Genomic DNA, 24,799 nt, shown 5'->3' with positions numbered 1-24,799 from the left:
GTCAGTTAAGAAAAGAGAAATAATAAGCAGTTATTTTGTCTTTTATAATTACATATTCCCTCATTGGTGGTGTTAGTTTTTCCACTTGGGTCACTTGCTCCCTGCCTGAAAATCTCCTGTTAGTATTTCTTATAAATGTCAACCTGCAGCAATAAATTTTTTTTTAAGTCCTCAGGCTTGAACTTCCCCCACACTCCATTTTAAATAAAGTCAGTCCCACTGGGGAGAGCTTCGTGGTGCTCTGTGTTTATGGACTGCCTCTGTCCTTGGATAAAAATCTCTGTGCCCTTCCACTGGGCAGGTACAGTAGCCTCTGGTGTTTTTCACTTGACTTTCCTAAACATGGAAACTCCACCCTACAAATGAACCAGAGTGAGGGTGGTCAGGCCAGATGTTCTCAGCCTGCTAAATCCGGCTAATAAAACCTCCACTCTAAAAGCAGGGCTGGGTAGAGACTGGGAGACCCCCAGTCCCTGGTCACACTAACCAGGAATTTAGTCTCTGCAATTCAGTGTTGGAGGGGATGAGAAATACCAGTGACCTGCATTTACCAATGAGATACCTTATCTCTGCTTGGAAAATGAGGGAAAAGCAAGCCATATCTTTTTTGCCATACCCGCCAAGAGTGGAGCTTTTGTTAAACTGAACTGGGAATGGGGAGGGAGTGCGTCTTTGCTCAAGTACCATCGACTCTCAGCTTTTCTCTCCAGAGTTGTAGGAAATCTTCCTGAATAAATGTTCCATTGTTTGATGTATGACTTTAGGAATGCTTGAAGCTATTTTATTTTTATTTTAATTTTTTTTAGAGAGAGAGCATGTGTGCACACACACATACACAAGTGGGGGAAGGGACAGAGGGAGAATCTCAGGCAGGCTCCATGCTCAGCGCAGAGCCCAGTGCAAGGCTCCATCTCAGGACTACAAGATCATGACTTGAGCCAAAACCAAGAGTTGGACATTTAACTGACCGAGCCTGCAGGTGTCCCACAGATATTTTCAATAGTTCAAATTATTTGACTGAAGAATGATACTTCTGAAAAAGAAATAAGTTAAAGGATTTTAAAATAGCTTTAATAATGATGAAGATAAATATTAAAAAAGGATGGGAAGAGTTTGAATAAAATTATTTTATAAAATATGAGTAAGAAACAATATATCTATATTACAAATACATGTAATATGGAATTTAAGAACTATATGATGAAATTAACAAATAAATATTTTACATAGGTATTCTACTATTTTTTCTGTACTTCAAAAAGTTTATATATTCGAATTGGCAAAAGTGTGGGGTTTCTCTCATAGTTGGGTCATTTTGTATTTTGTCACATAATAGCCCATTGAACTTCTGTTCCATGCCAAGCCCTACTGTAGGTGCTATGAATATGTGAGTTAACTGCTTTTATGAACCTGAATTTCAGGTAGTCATAAGGGGGAAAAAAATCAAGGTGATGTGATGGAAGACTGAGAAAGGGCTCATGGGAGACCAGTAGAATAGAAAGGGACCAATCTTACCAAGATCAAGGATAAGAAAGTTTCACATCTGCAAAATTGCTGTTTCCAGTCCGTTAAGGCAGGAAGAAACTGGGTGTGTACCAGTAACGGAAATACCCAGAGACGTCATACTTTTCTAAACAAATTGAAGAGCTATTTACTCAGAGACATTTGGAAAGTTAATGCAAAAAGGGGCAAGAAAAGAAAGTGTACAATTCTATTTGTTAAATATCTCACTCTGGCTTCTAGGTATAGAGAAATATCTGGGATCAGCAGAGAACCTGGTAAACCTCTCTCTTTCTCCTCATTTTCTTATTTCTTCCTTTCAGAAACAATGGGGAGGAAGAGGAAAAAGCAGAATTTAAAGGTAAAAATAGTTTAAAGTTTGATTCCCATGCTTCTGACTCACTTACTGAATACGGACAGGCATATAATATACCCTCTCTCAAGCCTCCTTCTTTTCACTGTAAGATGAAGACAATGTCACTTATTCAGCATGATTGTTACCAGGAATGAGCTAAAAAAGGAGAGATAAACCTGTTACTTCTATTGCTATTCACTCAGATCTCTGCACAATGAAGTAGCTTTACAAGAGGGGACAACACTGATTCAGTTCAGATTACTTATAGTGCTGTGATATGGCTTAAGACACTCACCCTTTCTGAGCCTCGGCTTCTATAACATCATGGGGAAAAGTTTCGCATGAGATATAAGTTATGAAACCCACATACAGCAATCAGCATAGAGCCTGGAACATGTGTGCAATATATGGAGACACTTCCTAACTGTGCACTGGGGATTAGCACAGATGCTGGGTGTTGTGAGTGTGTGAGGCATGTCCTTTTCTTTGCTTACTGTATGTATAAATGAGAAGCCAGGTCTACTGTATCTGTGCTCATTACTTAAGGAAATTAGACCTTAAAATTTACATGATTGGTTCCTCATTCTGGGTTTCTCAAACTGAACCCCAAGTCTGAGATCCATTTCATTATATTTAAATATCTGATAGACATTTCTTTAAATCAGTAAATATTCTCTAAAATCTCTTCTTTCAAAGAAATGTGAAGTTTCTGACTGAGAAATTGTGTTAAGCCTATCTACCCTCCCATTGACTCAGCTTCCAGAAATTCCTTTTATGGTCATTGAGTTCCTTGTTTTGTGTTTAGTGCTTTCATTTTCGTGTTACTATAAAGTCTGTTACAGTGGTTGCTTTACTTCTGTTCTGTCTTTAAAGGAAATCTGGAAAGTCCAATGACATTGGACAGGGGAAATAAAAGATCCACTATCCAGTGAGAAACAGAGAAGTAACAGAAACCACTCCACCTAACTGAGAAGGAAAAAGAAGAGGTAAGAACTCCACTTTCTCATCAAAGCAGCTTTCTCTTCAGCTTTAAAAAAGCTCTGCTCTGGGAAACGGAACTCATGATAAGGTTGGGGCAGAGATGGGAAGGTATTCATTAGGGGTGGTTTTCTTAAAAGGTGACCAGCATCGGGACAGGCTGCAGGTGAACCTGCTGTGGGCTACCAGGTCAGATGGTGACATACTGGTGTTACCTGGTGGTAGCAGGTTCCCACCTGTTCTGCACTGTGCTTCTGCAAAATTAGGCACCAGCAGACATGGGCCTAAATGAAGTTTGAAATGCATTAGGATTCCTTTCTCTTTTCTTTTAAAGTGTCATTGTCTTTGATGGAACTTGCTAGGTACCCATCTGACTGCAAATGAGAAACTAAAAGGCAACTGAAATAGGTTACATATGAGTAGTGAAAGAGGTGCTAAATAGCCAATGACACTTAAAGACAGAGAAAGTAAAAACTGAAACCCAGAGTGAAAGATGAAGATTTATGAAAACACCATACTTTTTAATCACATACTTGAACCTTATTTCAAAGTGTATTTTTCTTCCTTTAGAAATAATCTGGGTTCAGGAGATCCAATTTCTTGGTACCAACTTATTTCTTACCCCTTACAAATAGTATCTGCAGCCCTGTTTTACTAAAAGCTTCCTCTGTAAAGAGTCTACTGTGGTGCATCACTAAAGGCAACATCTTTGTTTGCCTTGACCTCTCCATGCTCTCAAGCAGTTCCAACCTTGACTTCTGGAAACTCCTACCCTGAATTCTTTGGCTTGGCGCAAGCTCTATTCATCATCCCCTTGTCTGACAGCTCCCTCTCGCTCTCCGTTTCTCTTCCTCCTTTCCCCTCATTTCTCATTCTTCTCCCTCTCCCCTTCACCTTCTCTTCCTACCTTTCCTTCTCCTCCAAATGGAAGAGAAAACAGAACAGAAAACTTAGAAGTGTATGGCTGAAAATACAGATATTTTCTTTGAACAGCTTCCCCTCTACCTCTCCTGATCTGCCTCCTGATTTTATTTTTTAGTTTCATGTATACAATATAATGATTCAACCGTTCTGGGCATTACTCAGTGCTCATCACAATAAGCACACCCTTAATTCCCTTCACATATTTCACCCAAATCCCCACCCACCTCACCTCTCGCAACCTTCAGTTTCTTCTCTATATTTAAGGGTCTGTTTTTGGCTTTTCTCTTTTTTGCTCTGTTTGTTTGCTTTGTTTCTTAAATTAATTCCACATATGAGTGAAATCATTTGGTGTTTGTCATTCTCTGACTGATTTATTTCACTTAGCCTAATAGTCCACACATGTTGTTGGAAATGAAGATTTTATTTTTTATGGCTGAGTAGTATTTCATCATATTAAAGGCATATTATTATTCTATTAATATGTATTACATATAACAGCAATTATAATGTTATATATATGTATCACTTCCTCTTTATCCACTTTAACTACTCATCTACAATTGGACACTTGGGTTGCTTCCATATCATAAATAATCCTGCAATAAACATGGGGCTGCATATATCTTTTTGAATTAGCATTTTTGTTTCCGGTGGGTAAATACCCAGTAATGGAATTAGTGAATCATATGGTAGTTCTATTTTTTTTTAAGTTTTTATTTATTTATTTGACAGAGAGAGAGAGAGAGAGACCATAGGTAGGCAGAGAAGCAGGAAGAGAGAGGGGGTGGGAAACAGACCCCTTGATGAGCAGAGAGCCCGATGTGGGGCTTGATCCCAGGACCCTGAGATCATGACCTGGGCCGAAGGCAGAGGCTTAACCCACTGAGCCACAGAGGCACCCCTCTATTTTTAATTTTTGAGGAACCTCCATACTGTTTTCCACAGTGGCTTCACCAGTTTGCATTCCCACCAACAGTGCACCAGGAATCTTTTCTTCATATCCTCGCCAACACTTGTTGCTTGAGTTTTTGATTTCAAACATTCTGACAGGTATAATGTGATATCACATTGTTGTTTTGATTTGTATTTCCCTGATGATGAGTGATGTTATGAGCATCTTTTCATGTGCCTATTGGCCATCTGTATGTCTTCTTTGGAAAAATGTCTGATCATGTCTTCTGCCCATTTTTAATTGGATTATTAGTATTTTGGTGTTGAATTATGTAAGTTCATTATATATTTTGGATATTAACTCCTTATCAGACATGTCATTTGCAAATATCTTCTCTGATTCAATTTGTTTTGTTGATGGTTTCCTTCACTGTGCAAAAGCTTCTTATTTTGATGTAGTCCCAGCAGTTTATTTGTGCTTTTGTTTCACTTGCTTCTGGAGAAAAATGCTTATAAGGCTGATGGCAAATAAATTATTGCCTATGTTTTCTCCTAGGAATTTTGTGCTTTCACATCTCACATTTAGGTCTTTAATCCATTTGAGTTTATTTTTGTGTGTGGTATAAGAAAATTGTTCAGTTTCATTCTTTTGCATGTACTGTCCCATTTTCCCAATACCATTTGTTGAAGAAACTTTTTCCCATTGCATATTCTTTTTCTTTCAAAGATTTATTTATTTATGTTAGAGTGAAAGAGAAAGAGAGTGTGTGAGTGGGGGAGGATAAAGGGGAGAGACAGCAAGACAATCCCAAGCAGACTCCATGCTGAGCATGGAGCCCAATGCAGGGTTCAATCCCGCAACCCCAAGATCACAACCTGAACTAAAATCAAGAGCTGGACACTCAATTAACTGAGCCACACAGGCACCCCTCTCATTGCATATTCCTGCCTCCTTTGTTGTAGATCAATTGACCATAAAAGCATGAGTTTATTTCTAGACTCTCTAGTCTATTCTGTTGATCTATGTGTCTCTTTTTGTGCCAGTACTATACTGTTTTGATTACTAGAGCTTTATAGTATATCTTGAAATCCAAGATTCTGATACCTCCAGTTTTGTTCTTTTTTTCTCAAAATTGCCTTGGCTGTTTGTAGTTCTATCCAAGTTTTAGGATTGTTTGTTCTAGTTCTGTGAAAAAATGCTATTGGTATTTTGATAGAATTACATTATATCTGTAGATTTCTTTAAGTAGTATGGACATTTTAACAATACCCATTCTCCCAATCATTGAATATGGAATATCTTTCCATTTGTTTGTCTCACTGAGATCCTCCACTCTCCATTCTCCAATAGGTTTCTTTATCATCATTATTTTGAATTCTCTATCAGACATTTCTTATCTCCATTTCATTTACTATTACTGTGGCTTTGTCTTGTTCTTTCTATCTGGAACATATTTCTTTGCCTCCTCATTTTGTCTAACTCTCTGTGTTTGTTTTTATGTATTAGCAAAGTCAGCTATATCGCCTGATCTTGAAAGTAGTGGCCTCAGCTCTTTGCAATGGCCTTCTTTGCCTGTTGTGAGCAGGATTTGGTCTCTATCTGTTCAGGGACCAGTCTGAGGCAGCCTTGCACTTATAGTTAGGTCAGACCAGATGGCTGCTCTGACCCCATTCGCCAGAAATGTGGTTGCAAAGAACTGCAGGGTGCTTTTTCTGCATTGTTCTCTGAGAGGCTTTCATTGGTGGGAAGGACCTGCAGTCAGACCAAATGTCTGACTCCCAGTCTATCTGTTGGGGTTGTAGTGACTCCAAACTACAGGAATCTCTGTGCAGACACTTGTGAGGTTTTTGTTGGTGGGCAGAACCAGCAGTCAGATCAAGACCATTGAGGCTGCAGTTAAACTGGTGCATGTGTGGTTATCTTCAGACACTTTGGAGTGGTGCTGAGTGGAGTATCAGAGCTACTCGAAAGATGAGACTGGGCCAAAACACTTTGGAGGAACTCCTCCTCAGTCGGGTAGGTTGGATGGGGAATCTGCAGGAGAACAGGGTATGTGGTGTTAGGAAACTAGATGGTGAATGTTCACACTAGTTACCACAGGTGTCTGCATATCTAGGCTGGTGTTGAGAGAGAGAAATGGCATCCACCAGTTCTTTTGTTCTTGGAGAAGTCTCCCAAAGATCCTTGCCCGTCCTGTGCACATTCTGGGGTTAGTAAATAAATCTCCTCATATACCCCAGTTGCCTCTCAAACTGTTGCCTCTGTGCTGTGTCTTACTGGGTTGTTTTTTTATGCAGGCTCTTTAAGGGTGGGGGCTCACTTTTCCTTCACCCTCCAGGCTCTCTCAGAGCCAAGCCTTTTAAAGTTCTTGATGTTAGGTGCCTGGTTGGTTTAGTCTGTTATGTGTCTGCCTTCAGTTCAGGTATGATCCCAGAGTCCTGGGATCAAGCCCCACGTCAGGCTCCATGCCCAGCAGAGAGTCTGCTTTCCCTCTCCCCCTGCCTATCCCCTGACCTGTGCTTTCTCTCTTTCTCAAACAAGTAAGTAAAATCTTAAGGGGTGCCTGGGTGGCTCAGATGGTTAAGCATCTGCATTCAGTTCAGGTTATGATCTCCAGATCCTGGGATGAAGCCCCATTTCAGGCTTTCAGCTTAGCTGGGAATCTGCTTCTCCCTCTCCCTCTGCCTCTCTCCTTGTTTATACTCTCTCTCTCTCTCAAATGAATAAATAAAATCTTTAAAAAAATAAAGTTCCTGATGTTAAGCACCACTTACTATAAAAACTCAAAAAGTTAAGCCACTCTAGTTTTCAAAGCCAGATGTAATGTGGAGTGTATTCCCAGTGCAGGTCCCCCATGTCTGGGGTGACTGGTTTGGGGTCTGTTCCTCTGCATTCTCTGTACTTGTGGTATTCCTCCTGCTTGTGGTTAGTCTGGCATGTTAGTTTCATTTCCAACCAAACTTTACCCTTGCTATTATTTTCGATGTGGTCTCATTTCTGCAATTACAGAGATGAGAAAAACAGAAGACTGTTTTTCTGCAAAAACAGAAGACTGTTGACAGTCTTCTCTACCAGGCTTTGCCTCATTTTTGGGTAATTACACTGATGTAGCTGTTACTAGGTATGTCCATGGGATGAGGTGAGCTTAGGATCCTCCTATTCTGCAATCTTTCCAGGCTTCTCTGCCTCCTGATCATTTATTCCTTATTTCAGTCTTTTGTTCCCTTACTTATATATGTGTGTGTGTGTGTGTGTGTATGTATACACACACACACACACGTATATATGTATATGTCTATACACATAATTTTTAGCCACATTAAGTATTTCCAGTTGTGCACTTGTGCTCTCATGTAGCTGGAGGTTAATTTACTTGTGAAGGTAATGAAGTTTAAGTTTAAAGGCCCCTTGCTTATACAACCCACACCAAGGCTTTGGATGAGTCTCTAGTCATGTGTCTCCCACATGGGCATATGTTTTTATAAAATTTGCAAAAGTAAGTTATATTGGTTCCACTTTTGGAATGGCAGTGTGAGCAGCTCTGTGGACCATCATTGCAGCAAAATAAGAATAACTATGGGGGAAAAAATACTTAAAATCTCTGGGAACTGTTCAAAGGGTATACATGAAATGATGTATGAAAGTCTTTATTCGTAGTAAGAAGTAATGAATAAATCAACATTGAATTTTTTACATATAACCAGGAAGTAAAATAAATCTTTCTAAATTCTATTCTATTTTACATTTAAAGTTTACTCTAAATTTTTTAATGCAAATCCAAAAAGAAAGTTTTCTACAGTGAACTAAGTGAACAATTTTTTTATGAGGGAGGCTGAATGTTCCTAAGACACTATCATACCAGCATTGTTTCAGTGGACTACTTCGACAATCCTTCTGCCACTTCCTAAAATGATACAGATACTACCCTCATCTATCTCAATGCTGACATCAAACTTTTGGACATTTGGGGACTCTACCTTCTGAATGTAAAATAACCTGGTGAATTATTTGATCTACTTATACTGGAAGTTTTATTTCATCCCATCTCTTCTCTTGCAGACTAAGCAACACTCTGAACATGGCCTCAGAGATGGTGATGCCAGCCCCCGTGTGCCTCATTGAGAACACTGGAGAGCAACTGGTGGCTAATCAGGAAGCTCTGAAGATCCTGTCAGCCCATAAGAATCCTCTTGTTGTGGTGGCTATTGTGGGTCTCTACCGCACAGGCAAATCCTACCTGATGAACAAGCTGGCTGGGAAGAACAAGGGTGAGTGGCACCAACAAAGCTCTGTCAAGTCCTTTCTGTCCACCCACTGCCAGTATTGAGTGCAATGATGCAAGAAGAGGAAGTCAGAGATGCAGAAGACTATTGAAATTTACCTTTCAGCCCACAGTTATGCTCTTATCTTCCCTATGGTGGGTAAAAGGCAGTTCATCTCACTTCCCACTTTGCCTTAGTATCCCCTTTTGAAAGCATAAATTGTTCCTTTCCTAGAAAGACTAATAATGCAGTAACAAAAATAATTCATGTACAAAATAATAAACTACAAGACATTTGCTGAAATGTTCATGCAGTAAAAGCAACTTTCCACTGATTATTAAGTGGAATGTTTAGGTCTATATTGGCTGGTTTTTTTTTTTTTTAACTGTTGTAAAATAAACATAACAGGGGCGCCTGGGTGGCTCAGTGGGTTAAGCCGCTGCCTTCGGCTCAGGTCATGATCTCAGGATCCTGGGATCGAGTCCCCCATCGGGCTCTCTGCTCAGCAGGGAGCCTGCTTCCTCCTCTCTCTCTCTGCCTGCCTCTCTGCCTACTTGTGATCTCTCTCTGTCAAATAAATAAATAAAATCTTTAAAAAAAAATAAACATAACATAAAATTTACCATTGTAACAATTTTTATTTTTTTTAAAGATTTTATTTATTTATTTGACAGAGAGAGATCACAAGTAGGCAGAGAGGCAGGCAGAGAGAGAGGAGGAAGCAGGCTCTCCACAGAACAGAGAGCCCGATGCGGGGCTTGATGCCAGGACCCTGAGATCATGACCTGAGCTGAAGGCAGAGGCTTAACACACTGAGCCACCCAGGCGCCCCTGTAACAATTTTTAAGTGTACATACAGTTCTGTAGCATTAAGTTAAATTCACACTGTTATGCAACCATTGCCACCATCTGTCATCATAACTTTTTCATCTTCCCCAGCAGAAACTCTGTACCCATTAAACAATAACTTCCCACCCCTTGGTGGCTACCGTTCTATATTCTGTATCTATGACACTTGCTCTAGGAATCTTATTTAAGAGGAATCAGACATTATTTCTCCTTTTGTAATTTGCTTATTTCACTTAGCATAATATCTTCAAAGTTTATCAGTGTTGTATCATGTGTCAGAATTCTCTTCCTTTTTATGGCTGAACAACTCTATGGGCATACCAATTTTTCCATTCATCTGTTGAAGGATCCTTGGGTTGCTTCCATTTTTGGCTATAACGAATAATGCTACTAAAAACATGAGGGTAGGGGCGCCTGGGTGGCTCAGTGGTTTAAGCCTTTGCCTTCAGCTTGGGTCATGATCTCAGGGTCCTGGGATCGAGCCCCACGTCGGGCTCTCTGCTCAGCAGGGAGCCTGCTTCCCCCTTCTCTCTCTCTGCCTGCCTCTCTGCCTCTCTGATCTCTCTCTGTCAAATAAATAAATAAATAATCTATAAAAAAATCATTAAAAAACAAACAAACAAAAAAAAAACCATGAGGGTACAAATATCTGTTCAAGTGCCTATTTTCACTTTTGGAGGGTATATACCCAGAAGTGGGATTGCTGAATCACATGGTAATATGTTTAATTTTTAAAGAAATTATTAAATAAGTAAATAAATATTGTTTTCCAAAGTAACTGCACCATTTTACATTCCCACCAGAAAAACACACCCCTTGGTGGCTACTTATCCCCACATCCCCACATCCTCCCCAATACTTACTACTTTCTGGTTTTTTTGATAGTGGCCATCCTAATGAGTGTGAAGTAGTATCTCATTGTGGTTTTGATTTGTTATTTCCCCAATGAATAGTGATGTTGAGCATCTTTTCATTTGTTTACTGGTCATTTGTATATTTTCTTTGGAGAAATGTCTATTCAAGTCCTGTGCTCATATAGAAAAAAATTTTTATCACTTTCAGAGGTAGAATTTAGTGATTCATCAGTTGCATGTAACAGTGCTCATTACATCAAGTGTCTTCCTTAATATCCATCACCCATTTATTCTTTGCCCCTACCCTCCAACAACCCTCAGTTGTTGAGCTAGAGCTCAACATCTCTTAGCATCTTAGAGCTCAGCATCTCTTAGGACTATCCACCACAACCAAGTGGGATTTATTTCTGGGCTTTGCTCATTTCTTAACCAAGGTTGTTTTTTATGTTGCATTGTAGGACTTCTACATCCATCCTCTATCTCTAACTCTACCCCCTCTTATCCCCACTCCCCTTCACAGGCTTTTCTCTAGGCTCCACAGTGCAGTCCCATACGAAAGGAATCTGGATGTGGTGTGTGCCTCATCCCAAGAAGCCAAACCACACCTTAGTTCTTCTGGACACTGAGGGCCTGGGAGATGTAGAGAAGGTAAGGATTAAGGATTTCATTTTGGCATAAGAACCTAATAATATTCTCTACAGTATTTATTTTTTTTAATAAAAGTTTTCATTTAAATATGTTTTTTCATTTCTGTTTATGTGCCCTGAGACCAAGTTTAGCAACCAGAGGTCAGGAAAACATTCAAAAGGCAGAATCTGAGAAAATCGTAGTAGTTAGTGGGTAGTATTCTAATTATTAACAATGGCCTATATGCTAAGTCAGTTAACCCAAATACATAAAAGTAGTACAAATAAAATCAATGTCATGAGTTCAATCTTGCAGAGAACTTTAGTTAGAATTTAGGTTCTGGGGTGCTTGGGTGGCTCCGTTGACTCAGGTGGCTCAAAGTCTACCTTTGGCTCAGGTCATGATCCAGGGGTCCTGGGATCAAGCCCCGAATCAGGCTGCCTGCTCAGTAGTAAGTCTACTTTTCCCCATCCCTCTCCCTCTGTGATCTCTCTCACTCTTGCTCTCTCTCAAATAAATAAATAAAATCTTTTTTTAAAATTAATTTATTTATTTTCAGAAAAACAGTATTCATTATTTTTTCACCACACCCAGTGCTCCATGCAATTCGTGCCCTCTAAAATACCCACCACCTGGTACCCCAACCTCCCACCCCCCTGCCACTCCAAACCCCTCAGATTGTTTTTCAGAGTCCATAGTCTCTCATGATTCACCTCCCCTTCCAATTTACCCCAACTCCCTTCTCTTCTCTAACACCCCTTGTCCTCCATGATATTTGTTATGCTCCACAAATAAGTGAAACCATATGATAATTGACTTTCTCTGCTTGACTTATTTCACTCAGCATAATCTCTTCCAGTCCCGTCCATGTGGTTACAAAAGTTGGGTATTCATCCTTTCTGATGGAGGCATAATACTCCATAGTGTATATGGACCACATCTTCCTTACCCATTCGTCCGTTGAAGGGCATCTTGGTTCTTTCCATAGTTTGGCGACTGTGGCCATTGCTGCTATAAACATTGGGGTACAGATGGCCCTTCTTTTCATGACATCTGTATCTTTGGGGTAAATACCCAGGAGTGCAATTGCAGGGTCGTAGGGAAGTTCTATTTTTAATTTCTTGAGGAATCTCCACACTGTTCTCCAAAGAGGCTGCACCAACTTGCATTCTCACCAACAGTGGAAGAGGGTTCCCCTTTCTCCACATCCTCTCCAACACATGTTGTTTCCTGTTTTGTTAATTTTGGCCATTCTAACTGGTGTAAGGTGGTATCTCAATGTGGTTTTAATTTGAATCTCCCTGATGGCTAGTGATGATGAACATTTTTTCATGTGTCTGATAGCCATTTGTATGTCTTCATTGGAGAAGTGTCTGTTCATATCTTCTGCGCATTTTTTGATAAGATTGTCTGTTTTGTGTGTGTTGAGTTTGAGGAGTTCATTATAGATCCTGGATATCAACCTTTTGTCTGTACTGTCATTTGCAAATATCTTCTCCCATTCCATGGGTTGCCTCTTTGTTTTTTTGACTGTTTCCTTTGCTGTGCAAAAGCTTTTGATTTTGATGAAATCCCAAAAGTTTATTTTTGCTTTTGTTTCCTTTGCCTTTGGAGACATATCTTGAAAGAAGTTGCTGTGGCTGATATCGAAGAGATTACTGCCTATATTCTCCTCTAGGATTCTGATGGATTCCTGTCTCACATTGAGGTCTTTTATCCATTTTGAGTTTATCTTTGTGTACAGTTTAAGAGAATGTTCGAGTTTCATTCTTCTACATATAGCTATCCAGTTTTCCCAGCACCATTTATTGAAGAGACTATCTTTTTTCCACTGTATATTTTTTTCCTGTTTTGTCGAAGATTAATTGACCATAGAGTTGAGGGTCCATGTCTGGGCTTTCTACTCTGTTCCACTGGTCTGTGTGTCTGTTTTTATGCCAGTACCATGCTGTCTTGGTGATCACAGCTTTGTAATAAAGCTTGAAATCAGGTAACGTGATGCCCCCAGCTTTATTTTTGTTTTTCAACATTTCCTTAGCGATTCGGGGTCTCTTCTAATTCCATACAAATTTTTGGATTATTTGCTCCAGCTCTTTGAAGAATACCAGTGGAATTCTGATCGGAATGGCATTAAAAGTATATATTGCTCTAGGCAGTATAGGCATAAAAGTAGTACAAATAAAATTGATGTCATGAGTTCAATCCTGCAGAGAACTTTAGTTAGAATTTAGGTTCTGGGACGCTTGGGTGGCTCAGTTGGCTCAGGTGGCTCAAAGTCTACCTTTGGCTCAGGTCATGATCCAGGGGTCCTGGGATCAAGCCCTGCATCAGACTGCCTGGTCAGTAGCAAGTCTACTTCTCCCCGTCCCTCTCCCTCTGTGATCTCTCTCACTCTTGCTCTCTCTCAAATAAATAAATAAAATCTTAAAAGAAAAAAAAAAGAATTCAGGTTCTGAAGTCCCATACCTTTGTGTTTAAATATGAGCCTTGTCACTAACTCAGTGGTGTTGGCAAGTTATTTGACCTATTTTGACCTCAGCTCTCTAAATCTATAAAACAGATTTTTGCCTATCTATATATCTATATTTGCCTCATAGTATTGTTTTGAATAAGGTAAGTAATGGAAAATGTTAAGTGCCTAATAATTGCTCAATGAAGTAGCTACACATATTATTACTCTTATGTAAGTCAACTTTGCTATAAAAAGGAAAAGAAAACTTTAAACTTAAGTTATATTTAAAGCCTTAGCATGCCCACCAATCTTGATTATTTGTTTTGGAATTACCTCTCAATGATCATAAGAGGACCTAGACAGAATCAATGTAAACTAAAAATACTAATTATAAAATGACCCAAAACTGAAGTCTCACTCACATATTTGTTTGGATTTGGTTTTCTCATATAGGTCATTAACCAAATTAAAGCAAACTAAACTAAACTAAAACAAACAAACAAACACAATGACGCTCTAATTAAATGAGCATCCTTTTACTGCTGCTGATCTGCAAAGTACCAGGAGAATGAAACATAATCTCAGCATCTCAGCCCAAATGTGTTCTGATTTCCAGGGTAATAACCAGAATGACTCCTGGATCTTTGCCTTAGCAATACTCCTGAGCAGCACCTTTGTGTACAACAGCATGGGAACCATCAACCAGCAGGCCATGGACCAACTACAGTATCCTTTTTGTTGTTCAAAATAGTACCAAAGTAGGAGGGGAGACCTATTTAAAAACCAGTTGCTTGGCTGTGAATCCTGGTGAATCAAGCACAAAAAGAGAAAACATAAGAAATAATTCAAGGGTAAGGGAAAGATCCAATGTACCCATTGAAGAATTGACACGGGTTAAAAATAAGGTGAAATGAAGGTTTTAAATATATGGAACTAAGATGAGATGGAAGACACTGTTCTTTTCTGCTAGTTTTCCTTAGTTTGCTACTCAGCTATGTGACAGAACTGTCAGATCGAATCAGGGCAAAATCCTCCCCTAATGCCAATGGGCTTGAAGATTCAGCTGACTTTATGAGCTTCTTTCCAGATTTTGTGTGGACACTGAGGGATTTTTCCTTAGATTTGGAAGTAAATGGACTACCCATCACAGCAGATGAGTACCTGGAGAATTCACTCAAGCTTAAACGAGGTGAAAAGCAGGGATTTATAATTAAAAGGAGATAACAAAACACAAGAAACTATTGTGTCAGCATTCCATTTACAGTTTTCTTACATTTTTAGTTTTCTGTTTATTCGTAGCTAGCTATAAGTAAGAATTATTGCTTATTTGATGCACAAATTAATAAATTTGATTTTAAATTAGAGTCTCCTCTTTTCTAAGAATAACTTATTTTCCTTTCATCTTTTCCTATGTTATTATTAGATTGATTTTATATCCTTGCTTAGGGCTTGCAATTAGCTAAGGAATATGGAATAGAATAGGCCTTGATTGGAAGAAAGTAGATTAAAGCCTGAACAGTGTTCCGTCCAAGGGTTGGCAAATGATGGCCAATCCAGCCTGCCAGCTGTCTTTGTACATAAGGTTTTATTGGAATAATGTTATAGCCATTCATTTATAGATTGCTTATGGTTGCTTTCATGCTGCAACAGCAGGACTGTGTACTGGAAAAGAGACCACCTGTCTTGAAAAGTCTAAAATATTTACTGTTTGGCTATTCACAGAAAAAGTTTTGCAAGCCTCTATATTTGGGAAATTCCTTTTTTATCTTCCTGCAGGTACCTCTGAAAGTGACCACAATTTTAATCTGCCCCGTCTCTGTATCCGGAAGTTTTTCCCAAAGAAGAAATGCTTTATCTTTGATCGACCCACTCACAGGAAGAAGCTAGGCCAGCTTGAGACATTGCATGATAATGAGCTGGATTCTGAATTTGTGCAACAAACTGCAGTCTTCTGTTCCTACATCTTTAGCAATTCCAAAACTAAAACTCTTTCAGGAGGCATCCAAATCAATGGACCTCGTGAGTCCTCTTCCTAGTCTTTTTCTTTCATTGTTAAGACTAAAGAAGGGTAGAATTATATCCACAGAGTTTCAGCTTTGAAAAATGCAAATCCTACTGATATTACCATTTAAATTCTAGATGACACCAACATTTCTAATAGATTTTACTAGCCAAATTCCCGTGGGTGAGAAAAGATGGGAGAGGCCAAAGGAGAAAAAGCTCTATTTCTTAAATCTACCCTAGTTAATTGGACCTGCATTGCCCAATATGGTAGCCACTATACAAGTATAGCTCTCTCAATTTAAGTGTAAATTAATTAAAATTAAGGATAACTTAAAATACCAATTATACAGCGATTTTTCAAAGGCCCATATGTACCTACATGGGGCTAGCAGTTGGATACCATACTGTATTATACACATAAAACACTTCCATCTTCCAGAAATTTTTCTTGGACAACACTGTGCTAGAACATACAAAACTCCTTTTGATTATGTTCTACAATATTGATCAAATGCTTACCACAGACCAGGGCTGATGACAGAGACTTAAATGAGAGCGGTATGGTTCCTGTCCTAATGATGCTTGGGGGGTAAAGTGGATGCAAACACTCAAAAAAGATAGATATATGTTATCCATAATAGAGATTCTTTACCTTTTATGCATATACATATCACCTGGGCCTCTTGCCAGAGAGGAGGATGTAATTTAAGTTGATGTGGGGCAAAGGCTGAGAATCTGCACTTCCAGGAAGCTTCCAGCTGGGTGTTGGAAGGAAGCAAGCTTCCTGAGGACGTTGAAGTTGTGAGGCAAATGAGTAGTAATAGACGTGATCAGAATTACACAGAATAGAATGTTTCCTCATCCCACCAGCAACAAGTATTCTCATTTGTTCTCAATCTGTAGGTCTAGAGAACCTGGTGTTGACCTATGTCAATGCCATCAGTAGTGGAGATCTGCCCTGCATGGAGAATGCAGTTCTGGCCTTGGCCCAGATCGAGAATGCAGCTGCAGTGCAAAAGGCCATTGCCCACTATGACCAGGAGATGAGCCAGAGGGTGCAGCTGCCCACAGAAACCCTCCAGGAGCTGCTGGACCTGCACCAGGCGTGTGAGAAAGAGGCCATCGAACTCTTCATGAATAGTTCCTTCAAAGATGTAGACCATTTATTTCAAAAGGACTTAGGGGTAATTTATTCTCAAGTTTATATGGATTAAGGCTTGGAAAACAAAATACTACCAGAAAATGAAATGGGCATTTATTTTGAGAGAGGGAATGTCTACTAGACTTTAGAATGATGATAACCACTATTTGTTATTATCATAAAAAGAAGAACAAAGTTTGTTATGATAAACTCCAAGTTTTAAAACAATTTTCTTTCATGAATAATAATCTTTCTCAAAATTTAACTAACGGTATATAGGTAACAATCAGAGCTTCTATTCAAATGTCTACTGTTTTCAGACTGGTTTGATATCCTAGTCAAAGGCAAAGAAAATTGTAGTCCTGATTATCATATGCAGGCTTATGTTGAGCCACATCTATTCTATGTAATCACTGGTCTAATTTGACAAGCAGTCTACCTCTTAAAGGTGTAGAAAAAAAAAAAAGCCAGAAATCTCTGCTCTGAACTTCACCTCCAAGGAAAAAGGACTTTAGTAAGAGTTGGGAGCAAGAGGAAGGATATGATCTTGTTGACGTGCCTATAACTTTTTCTAGGGTCATAGACTTGTTCTTGAGATGCCTTTCCAAAATCTCCAAGGTCAAACTGACATTTTTCCCTGTTTTTCTTTTTATTTTTCATTTTTAAATTAAAGGCCCAACTAGAAAAGAAGCGAGATGACTTTTTTAAACAGAATCGGCAAGCATCAACAGATCGTTGCTCAGATTTACTTAAGGATATTTTCAGTCCTCTAGAAGAAGCTGTGAAGCAGGGGATTTATTCTAAACCAGGAGGATATCGTCTCTTTATCCAGAAGATGCAAGAGCTAAAGAGGAAGTACCTTCAGAAACCTGGGAAGGGGATACAGGTAACCAAGAGTTATCTGCTGATTCTGGAAAGCTGCTGACATGCCTCCTTGGAAGAACAGCATAACCAAGTGTAATTGCACATGTTGCAAGAACAACAGCATTAATGCTTTCATTTGATAAACATGTACAGGGAGCCTATTATACCACATATGTCCTATGTGCTCATCCAAAAGAGTGCACTCAATTAATAACTGAGTTATTAACTGGATTTTCAGATTAACCACCAAGTTGTTACTGTAATTCACTATTATAGCTGGATCTTCATGCTGTAAGGGACAGAAACCCAGTAATGGTCATTTAAGCAAAAATGGTAATACATCAGTTTAGGCTACAGACTGGCTTTAAGGACAGCTGGATTCAAGATTTCAAGTAATGCCATCACCTGTCTCTCTGTCTTTACTCTCCTCAACCCCACACTTCTGTCTTTCCTTCTCCTTCTAACTTTCCTTTGATCTGCTTTCTCCATGATGGCTTCCTTTTTCAGTAACTCACTCAAAAGAATACCACAGCACCAATAACTCCCAAACTAGAGCCCTTAGTCTGAAAGACCAAGAATCTCTTTTCCCCAGTGTCTCTATCAGTCTCCTATAAAGGATTCTGCTTAGTAGGGTGCCATGATTGGCCATCCTGGAGCAAGTGCCCATACCTGTGGCAAGGAATCTTGACCAGCAGCCACACCAGGGCCCAGAGGAGCAATTCCTAGAGGAAAAGATGGTGGGAAGACAATCAGGAACAAGAGTTTCTAACCATTTCCTATTACTAAGTCCATGTTCTCTGGTCTTAAGGCTGAAGAGGTTCTTCAGGAATACTTGAAGTCCAAAGAGTCTATGACTGATGCCATTCTGCAGACGGACCAGACTCTCACAGAAAAGGAAAAGGAGATCGAAGGTGAGGAGACAGTCCAGAGACTAGATAGCCTCTAGAGCTCTCGAAGTTTAAATAATTTGGCTGGGTAAGCCTGTGATCCTTACACTTGGGCAAAAAGAACGAGGACGCCCTTCACTTGCTGAGGTCATTTCTGAGTAGGACATATGCAGTGAGCAGCAACAAGGACAGGTAAGTGTGCAGGGAAAGAAGGGACAACATGTTTTCTCACATACATTTTTCTTCTTTTTCCTCCTCACAGTGGAACGTGTGAAAGCCGAATCTGCACAGGCTGCAACAAAAGCACTGGAGGAAATGCAAATAAAGAATCAGCAGATGATGGAACAGAAAGAGAGGAGCTATCAGGAACATGTGAAACAATTAACTGAGAAGATGGAGAGGGATAGAATCCAGTTGCTGGAAGAACAAAAGAGAACTCTAGCTTGCAAACTTCAGGTATTTAATTACATTACCTTGAGGTTTCTGTTTTTCTCTTTCCTCTCCACTGTCCCTGATCATATCTTAGTGTAGCGGTGAGAACAAGACGCCCAGAAGAAGGTCCTTGCACCACTTGTATTTTTCGATTTCTGTCTTCCTGCCTGACCTGGCTCCTGCTTCTGCCTGGTTATTAAAAGATTTTATTTGCATTAGGTCCCATCTAGTCCTTTATCTGTACATCCTTCAATCAGTGGTGGCTGCTATCTGCTAGCCTTTCTGAAAAATCACTTATTTGTATCTCTTGCTTAGTATTATATGAAGCAAGAACTACCATGCCTCTATTACTTGGGAAAAGAAACACAAGTTCAGAAAAGTTCCAATAACTTTTATAGGGTCACAGAGCTGGGTAAGATATCTGAACTGTCTTTACCACTCAGTGGAAATGTAATCACAGATGTAATCACAGGATGCCCAAGAGAAACTAATGAAAAGTATATGTAGAGAAAATGTCAAAAAGAAATGAAATAGGGGCGCCTGGGTGGCTCAGTGGGTTAAGCCGCTGCCTTTGGCTCGGGTCATGATCGCAGGGTCCTGGGATCGAGCCCCACATCGGGCTCTCTGCTCAGCTGGGAGCCTGCTTCCTTCTCTCTCTCTCTGCCTGCTTGTGATCTCTCTCTGTCAAATAAATGGATAAAATCTTTAAAAAAAAAAAAGAAATTAAATATTTTTAAAAATCTATGAATGTGGAAACCTGATATACTCAGTCTCCATTTTTTCCTTTTTAGGAACAGTCCCAACTACTAAAGGAAGGATTCCAAAATGAGAGCAAACAACTTCATAATGAGATAGAAAATCTCCGGAGGAACATGGCAAGGCCAAGGACAGTATGTGTCATAAGCTGAAGACTTAAAGAACAGAGCTTTTCTGGTCACTCTTTTTTTTTTTTTAACTTTTATTTATTTATTTGACAGAGAGAGATCACAAGTAGGCAGAGAGGCAGGCGGTGGGGGCAGGGGGTGGGCGGGTGGGAAGCAGGCTCCCAGCTGAGCAGAAAGCCCAATGCAGGGCTCAATCCCAGGACCCTGGGATCTTGACCTGAGCTGAAAGCAGAGGCTTAACCCACTGAGCCACCCAGGCTCCCCCTCTGGTCACTCTTAACCAAGGCATAGCTTAAGTAATTTTTGAATTTGGAAATATAGCATTACACTTGAAAATAATTAGATCTTGCATTTTTATAACACTCTAAATTTGCAAAGACATGCAGTGCTATAATTAAAACCATGTCCATCCTCCTAAAAATATTTTAAGTTGTGAACAAAGGTCAGTTTTACCTCTCCAACAACACAGAAGGTATTTGAGCTGGTAACATTCAGGAGCAGTTTATTCTTCTACATGACCATTAGTTGATAAATGGATAAAAACCAAATCTTAAGTAAAAATTTAAGAACAAAGTGGGGCAGGGACGCCTGGGTGGCGCAGTTGGTTGGACGACTGCCTTCGGCTCAGGGCGTGATCCTGGAGTCCCGGGATGGAGTCCCACATCAGGCTCCCAGCTCCATGGGGAGTCTGCTTCGCTCTCTGACCTTCTCCTCGCTCATGCTCTCTCTCACACTCTCTCTCTCTCAAATAAATAAATAAAAAATCTTTAAAAAAAAAAAAAAAAAAAGAACAAAGTGGGGCATCAGTTTGGCCATGTGTACAATGGGTTTCAATGTCAGGGACAATGATTTTAGCTTTTTAGTGAAGAAGGTATGTGCGCAGTTTTCTACTGTGTCACAACTGCACAGTCTGAGCAGTTATGTGATCACTAGGCCCTGGAAAAGGACAACCTTCCTGATGGATTCCAAGCTGAAGCAAGCCACCTTATATGGAGACCCAGAACCTCTACAGAATTTTCTTAAGAAGATGGAAGAAATCATTAGCATGAGTAGGGGGTGGGTCACAAACAAACAGGCCAACAAAGGAAACTCTCCTTTCTTGCTCAATTCACCCAGATTATAAATTCAAAGAGACATTTTAGAATTTTAGGTAATTGACACTGGGCTGAACATAGTAATGTGATGACAATTATGCATTGTGTATTTATAACAATATATAATTCACAAAGATGGACCTTAAATGATGACAGATGATATGTTAGAAAACTGAACTAAATTATTAGATTGTTTATAGTCTTATAATTTAGGCAATATTTTCCCAGTTCTTAGCAGTCTATACTTGGAAGTTTGCTGATTTTCCCCCAAAGAAATTATAGATTTCTTTTTATATTTTTTGGCCAACAAAATAGTGTTCTTGGTATTACATAGTGTATATAGAATTTATCCTAATTTTCTAAACCCTAGGTAAGTGACTGTTTCTTAAAATGATTAAAAATTATTTTCAACATCATTCTACATCAGGGAAATACAAATCAAAACACAATGAGATACCACCTCACATTAGTCAGAATGGCTAAAATTAATAAGTCAGGAAACAACAGATGTTGTCAAGGATGCAGAGAAAGGGGGACCCTCCTACACTGTTAGTGAGAATGTAAGCTGGTGCAGCCACTCTGGAAAACAACATGGAGGTTCCTCAAAATGTTGAAAAATAGAGCTACCCAGCAATCAGACTACAAATGTAGTGATCCAAAGGGTCACGTGCACCTGAATGTTTATAGCAGCAATGTCCACAATAGCCAAACTATGGAAAGAACTTAGATGTCCATCAACAAATGAATGGATAAAGAAGATGTGGTGTGTGTGTATGTATATATACATATATATATATGCATGCATGCAGTGGAATAATATGCAGCCATTAACAGAAATGAAATCTTGCCGTTTGCAACAACACAAATAGAACTAGAGGGTATTATGCTGAGTGAAATAAGTCAATCAGAGACAATTATCATAAGATCTCTCTGATATGAGGAATTTGAGAGGCAGGGTGGGGGTTGTGGGGGATAGGGAAGGAAAAAATGAAACAAGATGGGATCAGGAGACTAACCATCAGAGACTTAATCTCTGGAAACAAACTGAGGGTTGCTGAGGGGTGGGTAGGTGTGTAGGGATAGGGTGGCTGGGTTATGGACATTGGGGAGGGTATGTGCTATGGTGAGTGCTATGAAATGTGTAAGCCTAATGATTCACAGACCTGTACCCCTGGGGCTAATAATACATTATATGTTAATAAAAATTTTTTTTTCAAGCTGAAAATAAAATGTGCTTCACTAGCCTTTTTATTTCTGATAGGGTGGGTGTTTTTTTTTTTCAGTTTTCAGCAAAAAATAAGGCTTTACTCTTCATAGAAATGGTTGACTAACTTTCCTGCAAAAGACCAGACAATTATTATTCATGGCATTGTGGTCTCTGTAATTCCTGTCTCAGCTGTACAACTCTGCCATGTAGTGTGAAAGCAGTCATAGAAAATACATACATGGATGGGCATGGCTGTGTCCAATACACCTTTATTTTAAAATATAGGTGGCACCCCCCCAAGCCATAGTTTTCAGATTACTGCTCTATTAAAACATTGATCAAATTCTATGTATCTGCCTTACATTGCTTACATTTGTAAGGGGATGTGTATTAAATTGTATGTTGGGATCTTGAAAGTATTACACAATGTTTCAATATATTAAAATATGAGAGAAATATAGGGAAGCAGCTAATTCCATTGAATGATTTGTCTGGTTTAGTGCCTTTTCCATACTGTCTCCGGGAACAAAATAAAGCTCTCTCCCCAGGGAGGCATGTTGCTTTCAACAGTGGTCCTCAGTCCTGCTGTGAAATAAAACCGATTTACTAAGTATAAAATTCCTTGGCCCCTACCCTTCTCTTGACTTTCTGATATACTGTATCTGAGATGGGTCACTGGGTGATACAATAATAAGAAAAAGGTAATAGAGGCTCTCAGCCTTCAGTCTGCCAAAGCTACCCCACGTTAGGACTGATATTTGCTGACCCTTATGGTGCTCTTCTGTCAAAATTCTTTTTAACCTAGAGAAGTTTATTTTCTCTTGTTTAAATGTCAGGATGTTATTTTTCCTTCTGTGGGTTTAGTGAAAGGATGTATAAGATCCCCCGATTTAGAGAAAGGCAATACAGAACACTGAGATCCTGACAAAACAGCAGAGCTTCCTCAGTGAAAGCTGTCCTCCCCAGGTCAAAAATCAGCTGGGCCTGGAGTCCCGCGCTCCATAGGTCAGAGAAGTCATGGCTTCTGCGTCAAAGGCAAGCACCTGTTTTCGTCTGATGAGGAGGCCCAGGCAATGGTGGCTAGGCTGGGCCGGGGCCTGGGGGAGCGAAGGGGATGGTGGAGGAGTGCCACGTGGAGGTCTCTAGCCTGCCCTTCAGCTGGAGGCGCTCATGCTCATAGGGGACAAGAAGCCGCCCAAGGGGGCGTCCCCACTGCCAGCCAGGCAAAACCACCTCCACCACCCTCACTACCCTCAGCCCACCGGGCCGCTGGGTAAGCCCTTGGAGACTGCCTCGGTCAAGTCGGAAAACTCAGGAGACGGGGCCGCCAGCATGCAGGAACCTGGGAGATATTCCCCACGGCCAAAACACAGGAGACCCACCACCTGCTCCCTGCAGAAGCACAAGACCCATCAGAAGCCGCGAACACGCCTTACGAAGGCCCACCCTCTTGCTCTGGAGCGAAAACTCCGCGGGAAGCAGCACTTCTCCATTGTACAGAGGGCAGAGTCATCCAGGGCTCCAAATCTCACAGAGACCCAGGTCAAAATCTGGTTCCAGAACCAACGGGCCACGGCAAAAAGACTGCAGGAGGCAGAACTAGAAAAGCTGAAAATGGCTGCAAAACCTGTGCTGCCTGCCCTCTGGTTTCGGCCTCCCTTGCCCCATCATTTCGTCCCTGTGAGCAGCATGCATATACAAGGCGTCCTAGACCTGTGCTTTCCATAGATCTGTGCTTCCCATCTTGCGGTTGGACTCTATGTGACTCCAGTCGGATATGGCATGTGCCATCTATCCTAAGGAAGACCAGCTCCGTAGACTCCATGATGGATGCTTGTTAAAATGGGTCCCCCTTCCCTCTCCAAGAAGGCAGTACCAAGCCGGTACTCCTGCTCAGCAAACCTTGCAGGAGCCACCCCTAAGTGGCTAGACCCACAGGGCCACAGACGTAGTTCGAATTTGTTCTTTAGGCTGGAGGCACCAAGCCCCATTTTCTTGGTGTGATCTTCTAGACGCCCCCTTCTCCTTTCACAAAGATTGGCTCTGGTGGTTTTTATACATAAATATATACATAATAAAATATAATGACATTTTTATACAGCAGAGGTAAAAATTCAGTTTATTTTGAGGGGCAAAATTTATATGTACATATGTATACTTTTTTCTATATATCCCCTTCCTAAAAGAGACTGCTTAAGTCCGTTTTGTTTTCTTATAGGAGAGACCAACTATTTGCTAAAATTGCTGACATCTGGTGATTTTGATTGGATGATTGACTTTTGTTTATGGAGAACAAAGGTTAGAATTAGGCATGATGTTTAGGAAATAGATTCCTCAAAATAGAAACAACATGTTTTTGAGTTTTTACATGCATTAAAAAAAACTCACTGGGGGCTCCTGGGTGGCTCAGTGGGTTAGAAAACTCATTAGGTACCACTGTATTTGGCCCTATCTTTTCCCCCTCTGTCCGCATTGTTACAGATTGTTAAAGTCTTAACTTTTTTTTTTTTTTTGTAAGATCAATAAAAGGGGGGATGAGAAGAATCCTGAGAATGCCCTGGGGTAAGATGGGATATGGAAGTACTTCCTAATT

At 40.1% G+C, this 24,799-nt stretch overlaps 1 protein-coding gene and 1 pseudogene across 3 annotated transcripts; both read left to right on the top strand.

The window, feature by feature from the left end:
• The first annotated feature begins 1,694 nt into the window (after positions 1–1,694).
• Positions 1,695–20,029, top strand: LOC122898757 (guanylate-binding protein 1-like). Of its 3 annotated transcripts, none has more exons than XM_044236446.1 (12): positions 1,695–1,778; positions 2,729–2,841; positions 8,709–8,917; positions 11,135–11,262; positions 14,310–14,419; positions 14,686–14,882; positions 15,470–15,712; positions 16,601–16,881; positions 17,512–17,724; positions 18,511–18,613; positions 18,852–19,045; positions 19,813–20,029. In XM_044236446.1, the coding sequence occupies exons 3-12, from the start codon at positions 8,728–8,730 to the stop codon at positions 19,927–19,929; spliced, it is 1,776 nt and encodes a 591-aa protein (XP_044092381.1). In that variant the 5' UTR covers positions 1,695–1,778; positions 2,729–2,841; positions 8,709–8,727; the 3' UTR covers positions 19,930–20,029. The 3 variants fall into 3 exon arrangements, with proteins under 3 accessions (XP_044092381.1, XP_044092380.1, XP_044092379.1); XM_044236445.1 differs by lacking the exon at positions 1,695–1,778 and adding an exon at positions 1,816–1,861; XM_044236444.1 differs by lacking the exon at positions 1,695–1,778 and having other exon boundaries at positions 2,675–2,841.
• A 699-nt stretch (positions 20,030–20,728) lies between these two features.
• Positions 20,729–24,006, top strand: LOC122899141 (annotated as a pseudogene).
• Positions 24,007–24,799: the final 793 nt, after the last annotated feature.

Source organism: Neovison vison, chromosome 2, assembly GCF_020171115.1.
Source record: "Neovison vison isolate M4711 chromosome 2, ASM_NN_V1, whole genome shotgun sequence".
NCBI lineage: Eukaryota > Metazoa > Chordata > Mammalia > Carnivora > Mustelidae > Neogale > Neogale vison.
This window is presented reverse-complemented; position numbering and strand designations above follow the sequence as displayed.

What these genes read in the sequence shown, in the direction of transcription:
- LOC122898757 (XM_044236446.1), top strand. Translation starts at nt 8,728, where the DNA reads ATGGCCTCAGAGATGGTGATGCCAGCCCCCGTGTGCCTCATTGAGAAC. An exon ending in GCCTGGGAGATGTAGAGAAG is followed by an intron (nt 11,263 to 14,309) that starts GTAAGGATTAAG and finishes TCTGATTTCCAG; the next exon opens with GGTAATAACCAGAATGACTC. An exon ending in TTCACTCAAGCTTAAACGAG is followed by an intron (nt 14,883 to 15,469) that starts GTGAAAAGCAGG and finishes ATCTTCCTGCAG; the next exon opens with GTACCTCTGAAAGTGACCAC.